Source organism: Arachis ipaensis, chromosome B03 (assembly GCF_000816755.2).
Source record: "Arachis ipaensis cultivar K30076 chromosome B03, Araip1.1, whole genome shotgun sequence".
Classification (NCBI taxonomy): Eukaryota; Viridiplantae; Streptophyta; class Magnoliopsida; order Fabales; family Fabaceae; genus Arachis; species Arachis ipaensis.
In genome coordinates, this window is record NC_029787.2 from 6,593,663 (window position 1) to 6,606,547 (window position 12,885).

At 36.0% G+C, this 12,885-nt stretch overlaps 1 protein-coding gene across 9 annotated transcripts; it reads left to right on the forward strand.

The window, feature by feature from the left end:
- Positions 8,685-12,415, forward strand: LOC107628948 (proteasome assembly chaperone 2). Of its 9 annotated transcripts, none has more exons than XM_016331593.2 (9): positions 8,690-8,872; positions 9,716-9,843; positions 10,062-10,233; positions 10,393-10,558; positions 10,646-10,704; positions 11,068-11,186; positions 11,420-11,657; positions 11,853-11,979; positions 12,127-12,413. In XM_016331593.2, exons 3-9 carry the CDS (start codon positions 10,174-10,176, stop codon positions 12,204-12,206), a joined length of 849 nt encoding a protein of 282 aa, XP_016187079.1. In that variant the 5' UTR covers positions 8,690-8,872; positions 9,716-9,843; positions 10,062-10,173; the 3' UTR covers positions 12,207-12,413. The 9 variants fall into 9 exon arrangements, with proteins under 9 accessions (XP_016187082.1, XP_016187079.1, XP_020973599.1 ...); XM_021117940.1 differs by having other exon boundaries at positions 9,732-9,843; positions 10,036-10,233; XM_016331594.2 differs by having other exon boundaries at positions 9,732-9,843.

Here is a 12,885-nt window from a genome sequence, read left to right on the forward strand (position 1 = left end):
ACTGTTTTTTTTTATTGGTTTAAACTGCACAAGTTTGTGAATAATTTTTCCTATTATGATGGTAGCCATTATCTAATTAAGGCCTATCTTTTGATTCATAACCTTATATACATGCTATAACACATGCGTGCACTTTACTAGCTTAGCTTATGCTATGATCTATTCATAAATAGTGGTCAATATAGAATTAGTACCTCTCAGTACAATAGTATTATTATTGCTTATAATCACATGCCATCCACTTGAGATTGTTCAAATAAATCATCTATCACGTGGCCTCATTGCATGCCCAATTTTAATTTCTTTTCGCATTGCTCAATATTAATATAAAGATCTAGAATTGAATTGAATTNGGTAATCTTCTATCCCTGTTTAAAGAAGAAAAAAAAGAGCAAAAAAACTCAATTAAGCAAATTTTATCATTTTTAATACTAATTAAACAAGTTTTTTGTCATAATTTTTTTACTAACTGTTATATATTTATTGGTGGGTCAACAATTAGCCATCACTAGACACTATTTCTTGTGCCGCGCCACCAGAAAACTGACCTATATAATATCTTGTATGACGAGTACAACAAATATTTTACAAAAATATATAATTAAACAATTCCCAATGGAATTATTTAGTGGATGTGGCAATCATTTTTGAAGTTTGGACCAGTGGAATATAAAATAAAAGTGGGGAGCATATCTAGAATTTCCAAAAAAAGATGAATAAGCCCTTAGTGCTATACACTTGGCATTATTAGACCATACAAGAGCAAAATAAATGGTGGGGCAATAGTAATAATAATCATGAGGGACAAGAGTATGTAGGGTTTCAAAAGTTGTATACCAATTACCAAATAAACCAAAACATGGGAGCCACTAACTAATAACCCTTCTTAGTGCTGTACACATGGATGGCCTAGTTTATTTCCTTGCTTGCTTCTTAACTTCATTAATTATTTTATTTTAATTAATTTTGGCCCCAAATATACACCATATACCTTATATGAAAAAAGTAGTAGTGTTTCCTGTAAGATATCAGATATGAGATAGAAAGTGAAAGAAAAGAGAAAACTGATAGAAGTTCAAAAAAAAAATGTTATTGTATTTTTTTTTTTTAATGAAAGGTAAAGATGAAATGTGCTACAATACAAGTATTTATAGTGTGCTAGTGTGATTGAGGGGTGTATTTACAGTTGGTGTTTAGTGTAACAGATTCGGAATAATTGTAACTAACTGCTAAAGTGTCATTAATAATTAACAACTCTTGTTACAGCTTCTGCTAACTGCAGAATAAAAAAGTGTATTCGTATACACTAACATGCCTCTTGGAACTAAGGGTTGTGCTTGTCTTGACACATTTCTACTTGCCTTAAGGTTCTGCTTCAAACACTCTCAATAGGTTCCTGAATTTTGAGAAAGCAGTTGCTGAGAGGGGCTTTATTAGCGTGTCTGCCAACTGATCTTGAGCTGGAATATGTTGAACAAAAATTTTCTTTTTGGTAACAAAGTCTCTGACAAAGGATTGGCTTAGTGCAAAGTGTTTAGAGTTATTGTGCAGGATTGGGTTGGCTGATAGTAGAACAACGCTTTGATTATCACAATAAACTATAGGCTTGGTAGAGTAGATGATTCCAATTTCTCCCAACAAGTTTTGCAGCCAGATGATCTCAGTCACTGCATCTGAGATGCCTCTAAATTCTGCTTCAGTGCTGCTCTTTGACATTGCAGTTTATTTTCTGCTTGCCCATGACACCAGGTTCGAACCCAGATAAATTACATAACCATTTGTTGACTTTCGGTCATCAATATCACTAGCCCAGTCAGAGTCACAGAATCCATATATTCTAAAATTGGTGAATTTACTGAACTTCAAACCATGCTGTAAGGTGCCTGCTAGATACCTGAGGATTCTTTTGACAGCTTTCCAATGGGATTCAAGTGGGTTATGAAGAAATTAAGCTACTTTATTTACTGAGAAGGAGATTTCCGGTCTAGTGATTGTGGCATATTGTAGGCCACCTACAATGGACCTGTACAGTGTAGGGTTGTTGAAGGTAGTGTCACCAAAGGCAGAGAGTTTTAGAGATGAGGTCATGGGAGTTGGCACCGATTTTGCACCGTTCATTTCAGCCTTCTTCAGCAGGTCTCTGATGTACTTGGTTTGTTTTAGTGTAACTGTTCCTGTGGAGCTTCTGCATACTTCAATCCCAAGGAAGTAGTGCATTTCACCAAGATCTTTTAGGGAGAAGGTGTTGTGTAGTTGCGCCATAACGGTTGTAATTTCACTCTCAGAGGTTCCAGTGACTAGTATATCGTCCACGTAGACGAGGATGTAGGTGGATGAGGCTGGTGTGAGTCTTGTGAATAGGGATACATCGGATTTTGTGCTTGTGAAGCCAAAGCGGTGAAGGGCAGCACTCAGCTTTGTGAACCATGCCCTTGGAGCTTGTTTGAGCCCATAGAGCGATCTTTGGAGCTTGCAAACTTGCCGAGTGTTGGGGGATACAAAACCCTCTGGTTGTTGCATGAATACATCTTCATAGAGGTCACCATTCAGAAATGCATTATTGAAGTCGAATTAGCGAATTTTCCATCCCTTGGCAAGAGCAATGCTTATCATAGCTCGAACCGTTGAAGGCCTGACTACTAGGCTGAATATTTGGTCGTAATCGACTCCTTGCTTCTGGTGAAATCCTTTTGCTACAAGCCTGGCCTTATATTTTTAAATGCTGCCATCAGGGTTCCTTTTTTACTTTGAACACCCATTTGCAACCTATGGGAGTTGAGTGAGCTGAAGGATCAACTAACCGCCAAGTGTTGTTCCTTTGTAGAGCCGAGTACTCTTCCTCCATGGCTTCTCTCCAATGTGGGGTAGCAAGGGCTTCTGCAATAGATGTTGGGAGAAACTGATCTGCAGAATTTTCATTGGTAGAGGCCTAGGTGGCAGCGAGTGCTTTCGGCTTGTAAATGCCACTTTTGCTCCAGTTTGTATTGGATGGGTGTTCTTAATTGTGGGTGGTGGAGCTCCAATGGAGTGTGCATCAGGTTCAATTTCTACTTGCAATGGCACAGTGTCATGGGACTCTGCAGATTTAATGGTGTTAGTGGTTGTATCATGATCAATGACTTCAACAGATGCAGTTGGTAATGAATTCGATATAGCATTGATATTAGTGGAAGGTGTATCATGAATGTCTATGCATGGGTTTTCATAAAATGTGAAAGTAGTGGGTGGGTGAGGTTTGATCTGATTGAGTTCGGTGTGGGGTATTGAATAGAGTGGAGTAAGGGAATTCGTGCTCCCTACAGATCACATTTCTTGACATGTAGATCCTGACTGAAGGGGATATGCATTTGTAGTCTTTGTGGTATCGGCTGTAACCTAGAAATATGCATTTTTGAGATTTGTGGTCAAACTTGTGTTTGTTGTAAGGTTTCAGCAGAGGATAACATGTGCAGCCAAATGGTTTTAGGTGATGGTAGTCATGGGTGGTGTTGAAGAGGATTTCTATAGGAGTTTTGAAGTTGAGGACCTGGGTTGGTAAGCGATTGACAAGGAAGGTTGCAGTTAGGATGGCTTCGTCCCAAAAGGAGAGGGGTAAGGATGCTTGAGAGAGTAAGGTGAGACAGGTTTCGGTTAGATGTCTGTGTTTACGCTCAACACACCCATTTTATTGGTGTGTGTGAGGACAGGTTAGTCTATGTTGGATACCCTGGGTTATAAGAAACTGGTTGAAGGATTTTGAGAGGTATTTTCCACCATTGTCAGTTTGAAGAGCTTTGATTTTGTGGCCAGTTTTATTCTCAATCGTGATTTTATACTGGCAAAATGCTGAGAAGGTTTGGAATTTTGCTTGCAGCAGATAGGTACATGTGTATCTGTTGTGAGCATCTATGAAGCAGGTATAGTATCGGTAGCCAGACTTGCTAGAAGAGAGGGCTGGCCACCAAAGGTCTGAGTAGATAAGTTCTAAGGGTGTGGTGTGTTGTGTTTGGGATTGGGAGAAAGGAAGTTGATGTATCTTGTTTATGCAGCAGGGTTCACATGGTGTATTGGTAAAGCTATTAGTCTGAGGTGGATGAATATTGAGTTTGGCTAGAACAGATTTGGTGATTTTGGTGGATGGGTGGCCAAGGTGCTTGTGCCAAAGCTCTAGGGTGTTGGTGGTGTGTGTATTCTGGTTGGCTAAGGTTTGAGTTGTGGTTTGGACAGTTAGGCAAGAGGGGCTGCTGTTTGGTGAATGCTGACAAGGGAAATTGACAAGCTTAAGGGTGTTTGGTGTAGTACTTGAGTTATGTTGCAGGCTAGAGGAATCAGAGGTAGTGCTATTTGGAGTTTTAAGAATGCAGGAATTGTTCAATGCAGTGTTAGAGATGCATGAAGAATTATTTGAAGATGTGATGATGGTGCAGTTCAGTGGAGGATCAGCAGTGTTACAAAAAGGAGCTCTTTTATTGAATTGAGAGGTAAATGTATCAAAGTTTACAATTACATTGTTTGCACTATCTTTTTCATTATTCTTTTTGACATTTGTACTGTCAGCAGACTCACTACTGCTATTACTTGCTAATTTGCTGCTATTGGCAACATGCCTTTTGACACTATTTACAGTGCTATGAACAGATTTGCTAACACTATCAACACTATCAACAGACTTGCTTTTGCAAACTGCTTCTGGTATGCTTTTATTTGACTTTTGCTCTTCTTTTTCTGAATCATAACAGTCTTGTTTTCTTTCCTTTTTCTTTGAATAAACTGCATTTTTTACTCCTTCTTTTTCATTACATTTGCACAAATTCTCTTTTCAGCATTGGATGCCTTTTCTTTCTCAACTTTCAAGATTGGCCTTTGAATTTGAATATCATCAAATTTGTACAATCCATTTCTAATTTTGCCTTGCAGCAGGATCTTCTTGGATTCCTGACATTTTACAGCACATAGGTAAGGCCAGAACTCAAAGAACACTCCATTGTCTAATGCAAACTTTGATATACTAATTAGATTTTTTGAAATGGTGGGACATAAAGCAAATTTTGGAGTTTGAAAATTTTGTTTGACATAGATGCATGAATGATAGACCTTCCAATATTAGCAATGTTCATACCTTTTCCATTACCTCCAAACACCTGTTCAGGTCCCTGATATTCTGAACTGTTGATTAAGTTTATTTGGTCGAATGTGACGTGATGAGAGGCGCCTGAGTCCGGGTACCATCCTGGATCTAACCCTGGAGTAGTGAGCAGTGCTTGGGGGTTTTGATTTACTTGTTGAGGTTGAGCTTGTGGTCTGTATGGCTGAGATTGGGAGGATTATGGTTGATAGAAGGCTTGAGCTTGCTGATTTTGCTGGTGAAAGCCATCATTGGGTGGTGGAGGTCCACTGGTCGAGTGTTGAAACTCTGGGTTTTGGTAATTTTGGTTGAACCGGTGATAGCACTGCCACACGGTGTGGCCTATTCTTCCACACAGTTGGCACTGGGGTTTGTTGTTCTGCCACCAAGAACGTCCTCCTCTGAAGCTTCTTTCCCTGCCTCTTCGACCACTATGTCCTCTGCCATAGTCCCTTGAGTAGCTCTCATAGGGCGTTTCCGTTTGATATTCCACATCTTCTCTGCTTGAATCTGGTTTCTTGTGCACTAGGTTTGCATGCACCATGTTTAAGTCTGTTTTATGGAATCTTTCATTTACTTCTTCCTGAGCTAGCAACTGTGACTCTAATTCGTGAATAGACATGTGATCAGATCTTCCATTGACCATAGTGATAAAGGCACTAAATTCTTCGTCCAATCCTCTAAGTGTGCACTCAAAATACTCGTCTTTGGTTAGAGGAGCTCCAAGAGAAGAGAGACAATTTGCTACCTTATTGATCTTTGCGATGAATTATGTGGCTGATGAGCCATGCTTTTTGATTGTTTTTAGCTGAGTCTTCAGCAATTTTATCTTCGACTTCATTCTAGCTGTGAAATGTTCTTCAAGAACCTCCCAGATCTGGAAGGCATACTCATATTCAACTACATTGTTTACGAAAAATTCATCCATTGCAGACAACATCCACGCTACCAGACATTCGTCTTTTTGCTCCCATTCCTCAAATTCTTGTGAGACTTTATCTGCGGCTTGATCTTCTACTGTGTTGTACTTTCTTGGAATTGAATTTGCTATGATGTGACTTTGTAATTGGTTGGCTTTGATGCAGGCTAGGGCTTGGCGCTTCCAGGCTTTGAAATTGTCTTCGTCCAGTTTGATTGTTGCTGGAAAATTGGCAATTGAGACCATGGTTGGAGCTGATCGATTTTGCGGTGCGGAAGGGGCGTGATCCATGGATCAAAACGAGAGCTCTGATACCATATAAGGTATCAGATATGAGATAGGAGGTGAAAGAAAAGAGAAAACTGATAGAAGAGAAGTTTCACAGGAAAAACTGTTATTGCATTTCTTGTTAGTGAAAGATAAAGGTGAAGTGTGCTACAGTACAAGTATTTAGAGTGTGCTAGTGTGATTGAGGCGTATATTTACAGTTGGTGTTTAGTGTAACAGATTCGGGATAATTGTAACTAATTGAGAGTAACTAACTGCTGAGGTGTCATTAACAATTAACAACTCTTGTTACAGCTTCTGCTAACTGCAGAATAAAAAAGTGTATTCGTATACACCTATGAAGCACGGACACTTTGCTGAGTTGCCGTGTCTGCGTGTCGGACACATTTCGGACACGACACTCGTCCGACACGCGTGTCTGTTATGTCCAAACCGTATCTCAATAAAAAATAAAAAATTTTTCTCCGGATACACTTGAACACACCTAAATACCATCACGTGTCAGCGTGTCCGGTCTTATTCTTAATATATGTTCTTAAAATAAATTTAGATATAGTATATATTATTATTTATTAAAATAGAAAATATTTTAAATACTTGATATAATTAAAATAAGACATTAAAAATAATTTAAAAAATTAATTTATATTTTAATATCAATAAAATTTTAAAATTCGCGTATCGACGTGTCCCATATCGTGTCGTATCCATGTATCTGTCAGTGTCCTCATAGGTATACACTAACATCTCCAATGCTAAGTAGTGAATGAAATTCATGCATGCTATCCTCTTTCAATCAACTAGCTAGGCAAATATATCTCATATTTTGTGATCAATCATTGTTAATGACAGGATTTCAATTCTTTGTAACATGATCTCTGATAATATATAGTAATACATTATAAGGGATAATTATGCATGCGTTGTTTTATGACCATTTTAAACCTTGTTTAGCCATACAATTAAGGTGTAATAATTGGATTAATTTAATTTATAAATTTTCTCTTAAGTTGCACAGGTGTTAATTTCAAGTGATTAATATGGATAGCACTAGTGCACGCGCGTCAATTGCTGGTGCACTATATACGATGCATGCATGGATGGAAAATTGAAACCAATAATTGCAGTTTCTAGAATTATCGTTATATACTTTTGCATAATAGTTAAATAAATTAAACATTGCTAATTGCGGCCTTGCATTCTTCTTTTAGGGTGTGTGTGGTTCAAGTATTATTTTATTATAAAGAATTTATTTTTATAGAAATCAAAGATATCAAAGAAAAAGGTGCGTGGAAATTAAAATGATGGTATTTTGATTTCTTGAAATCAAACTTACTTAGGAATAGCTTTTCAAATTTTAAACCAAATATGAGAATATGATATTCCTATCTTAAAATTTCTAAAAATTATTTATAATTCTTCCAACCACACACAATCTTACCCTTAGTTTAACTTTCTGAATCTCATGCAAATTGCAGCAAAAAATCTAAAAAAGAAAGACTTGCGCATTTCTGTTGCAAGATACAATAACACCCGTGAATATTATCATTTTGAGTTGGATAATAATAATTTGTATTCACATTTATAAAAATTTATATATAAAATACATAATTTTTATCTATATTTATCATTCTGCACTTATATTTTATATTCAGTTGTCTCCCTATATAGTAAGTTAACATTTTTTTTTCTATGATATTTCTCAATTTACCAAACTAAACCAAATACTAATATTTCATAATATCTCACCTAACTTCACCCCTATATCTAGTACTGCATTACTAAGCTAAGTGTTCTAATACGTTATATATACAAGATTTAATTTGAAGTGCTTAAACAGACAAGTGAGTTAATTATATGTTTACTCGACTAACTTGATGGTTAAGTTAACATTTTTACTATTTAGTAAATCCTCTCGTTTCAATGCTTTTTCAATTTTGAATTTGTTTGTATGATTATTAATATGGTATTAGAGTCTTGTAACTCTGCATTTAGTTATTTAGAGCAAATTGTACTGAATTATAATAATAACCCTTCATTAACATGTTCATTTAAAAAGAAACCTTAACAGTAATCTGCAATGACAAACAATAATAATAACCTGTAATTAAGAAGTCAAGAACGGCAACATATTAGTGACAGTTAGTTTTTTTTTTTTTTGGGTGTAGTGACAGTTACTTTTGGGTAATATATGAGTATTTTCTTCCTTTTCCTTTTGTGGTTTGGACAGACAGCATTTTTAGGTTAAAATGTATCTTTTTCTGACCCCAATACAATGAATTGGGCCAATGTACTCATGAGAAACAAAAGCCCATAAGTGTTTTGACAAAAAGCCCATAATCCACTGAAACTAAAAAAACACCGATGCTTCTCTGTTTTCATCTTCACCAAAAAAAAAACCCTAACTTTTCTCACCCTCAGACTCGAGAACGTGTCTCTCCCTCAGTCACACTCGCCGGCGTCTCGTCGTTCGTCTCGCGGCCTTCCTCGTCGTCTCACTCGAGTCTCGTCCCTGGGATCCTCGTCGCCTGCGGGGGGTCGCCGTCGCTCGTCGTCCTCTGGTGAGTCCCTGCATCATCGCTTCCTCTGTTCTCTCTTTTCCAGGTTTCCCTTCTCCCTGTATTTTGAGATGTTTTTGAATTGCTAATCAATTAATTTGCCTTTTGGCTGATCTAAATGTTGCTGTAAATGACTAAACTAGGATTTGTTGAATTTGTTGCTGAAAATCTCACTGAGCTAGTTTGTTGGTTGATGAAAATCATCACTGAGTTGAATTTGTTGCTCATTATCATCACTAAACCTCGAATTTGTTGCTGTCTTGCTGAACTAATCACTTGGCTAAATTTTTTGTTGCTGTAAATCATCTTTGGAGCTAAATTTTTTGTTGCTGAAAATGATCATAGTTGAATTTGTTGTTGAAAATTATCAATGAGCTGAATTTGTTGCTGTAACTGTAAGAATAGATTTGATTCTTACATAGGAAGTATTGATTTGGTATAATTACTTGAATTAGTTTTTAATTAGTTTGTTAAATTATTGATGGACCGAGTAACAATGCAATGGAAGATATAGATGCAAATCAAAATGAAGGCAATGTTGGTCAAACTCCAAATTTGTTTGATGAAGATATAAATGCCGATTTTGAGATCACTCCTTCGACTTGATTTAGTTATTGTGTTGTGTTTTGCTCTCTTCATTTAAATTGAGAAAGTATTTTGTACTAGTTACTAGTTTCTTTTTCTATTTTTGCATCATTACTTATGTTTAAGAATTGATACTTGTTTGTTATTAATGTGTTTGTGAAGACATGCTTTTGAATTTTTAATTTTAAGCTTATTTTTTGTAATTTTATATTAATATTTAATTGTGACTGGGTCAACCGGTCCAACATGTGACCCACCGGCTGAACCGGTGACCCAGTCGTATGACCAAATCGATTACCGGTTCGGTTCTGATAAGTATCACGGCTTCACCTCTGCTGTGGCGAGTGGCGACAATCACATTTTGAATGTCATTGCAGTCATCAGATAAGGTAAGATAGTTAGATTTGGTCATCTAAATTAAAATGAATTAGGTTTCTTGGTATTGGAGGATATCCCTTCAAATTTTGGGTTCATGTGGTTTTCGTTTTTGGGTTCTTAATTCGTTTGTTTACTCTTTTAAGATCTTGGTATTTCACTATTTTGAATTCTTGGGTCACCTTTCTTCAATATTCTTCTTCAAGTTGGAGTTTCTTTTGACCAAAAATAGAAAATAAAGGAAGAAGAAGTTGAATTTTGAGCACAGCAAATTACTGAGCATACAATCATAAGCGGAAAGGAATTAGACAAATTCAACATTAGCATAGAAGTAGAAGTAGAAGATGGAGTTTTTTCCTGAAGAAAGCAAGCACCTTCATGAAGATTGTTCCACTTTGATTGTGGTATGTATCATTCCCTGGGTTTAGCTTTTCACACAACTGTCTCTAAATGTTTCTATTTTGCTAAAAGAGGCATTAACTTTAAGTTAATATCTGTATGTGAAATGGTGGGGTTATCTTAATTTTCTAACACATTAACTTGGTGTTTTTTCTGCCTGTAAGCCTGCATTGTCGATTGGGAATGTGGGGCAGCTAGCTGCAGACCTTTTGATATCATCAATGGATGCAGAGAGAGTTGGGTATTTGGATGATCCTTATGTTCTGCCCTGTGTTGGGAATGATGCTTATGGACCTTCTCCTCAAGGAATTCTTGCCCTTCCTCTTGAAGGTGCTCTTTTTCTTTGAATGTTTGGCATTTTTTTTGTAACTTGTGTATAATCTATTATCTTATCATTTGTTTTAATGGGGTTTGCAGCTTATGAGTCCTCTTCCAGTGCTCTCACTATCCTCCAACAGAGGTCCCCTATAGTTAAGGTATCACTTTATTAGCCTGAGGCACCATTTGTTTTGTTCCTTTCCTTTACTTTATCTAACATTGCGTGCCTGAGTTTGATTCTGATTTTAGGTTATTGTCAAGTTATTTTTTTTATTATCATGTGAATTGTTCCTCACTCATAAACTAAGAGAGAGTGTGTTTTTCCTGAGTGAAATTGGTATGTGGACAAGCTCAGGCTTTATTGTGTTTTGTTTTTGCTTATATATTTTAGCCCTCACCCCCTTTTTGTTAATGTGTGTTCAATGTTGGACGAGTTTTGTTATCCTTAATGCTTGACTTGACATTAGTAGTAATGGAATATGAATGGAGAATTGTTACTAAATACATAGTCATTTGAATAGGGAAGGATCTTAGAGTTTGCAAAAGACTTGGCTGATTTTGTTGCTGGTAGTGGAAAGAAGCATGTTGTTATTCTTTCCAGCTTAGATTTCAGAATGTGGCAAAATGTTGACATGTCAAGGTGAGACATGAATATGTTGAAATTGTATATTTGATACCTATTTATCATTACAATATTAAATTCATTCACTTTTGTGATTGTAACTTTTCTACCAATTATAACTTAAGAAGTTAAGACTTCAGAGTATAGCCTTTGTCACTTTGGCAATCTTGTAGAATGTATGAATCTAGCTTTGTATAGGATGATTTGCAGTATAATTTTCCATCTGACAGAACTATTGGTTGTTATATTAGTGGTTTGCAGATGTATTATGTCTCCAGTGCCAATATCGATGGAATGGATGAAAATTGTGAACAGCTTGGGTGGAAGAAACTAAAGGAGTATGATCCCTCTCAAAAGCACTGGAAATATCTCAGCGATTTAGCTGAAGGAAATATAACACGGGAAGATATTCTTTCCGATGAAGATGAACAAGAAGAAGAAAACTATTATGCTAGCTTGCCGTTTGCTGCACTTTTCTCTTTTCTCAAGGTAAACATGTGGAGCGCAGTTCACTTCAATGATAAGCTTTAGTTGTTGATACTCTTATAACTTGTATGTAACTATTTCAACAAGGAATGAGAAACGGAAATCAGATCAACATTCTCATCATGCAAAACATAAGAAAGCATTGATATGGATAATGAATATGTGATTATAAGGAGTGTTTTTCTTTTAATGTAACAGGCTAAAGGCTTGAAGGTGACATGCTTGCTATGTTACTGCTCAGAAGGGGACAACATATCTGATGCCTTTCAGTTAGCCGAGGCTGTAAGCAAATTTCTAAAGCTAAGTCACCCTACATCTGCTTCTGGTGAGCCTTTCTTTATCTTTTTCTAATCAGAATCTTTGTTAATCTAACTAATTCACTAATCACTATTTTCCCAGCTAATTATAATAAATAATCCTTCCTAATTCCTATGCTGACGACTAACTAATATCTTGGATAATTGTGTTTGAGGAATTGAAGGTGAGAAATGGCGAGTTCCACTTTCTTGGAGGACACTATATGGACCACCCCCAGATGTTTCCATGTTCTAAAGGCTACATTGATTTAGTGTAATTTGTATCACAATGCTTTTCTTTTTCTTAAAAAAAGAAAAATTATGATGACCTAAACTTTTTATATGTAAGAGGTTTTATCTTTTTTTCATTAATTAATGTAGGAAAAGCATATCTCATTTTTTAAATTTTGGAGGACTCAGATCCGTCCCTGATTAAGAGTAACGACAATTTTAGAATTCCTTATACTACAAAGTTCGTAAAACTCATCCCCTCTTCTATTCTTAATAAAGAAAGAGCATGTTGCCTCCCTCCAAATTAATGCATAAATTCAACATTGATTATTACATTCACTTGAAAAATACTCAGCAATTAATGTGTCAAAACTCAACTTTTTTTTATTGGTTGCATGTCACATAAAATCAACCTATGTTGTGTGCACGAAGCAGTATAGTTGCAGCTGAAAACCATCAAAGACTAACTAATTAATATAGAATTATAGATTATTAACAGATAATAATTAATATAGAATTATAGATTATTAAAACAAGCCACAATCTTCATGTTCAGACTCTTTAGTTATACTATCACTTACTCCTTCCATTTTAAATTAATTGTCATGTTTAATCTTTTTATACATTAGAAATCAATATATGTAAAGTAAGTCATAATTAATTTGTCACAATTCTTCTCCTTTTTTAATTGAAGCACCTTTACT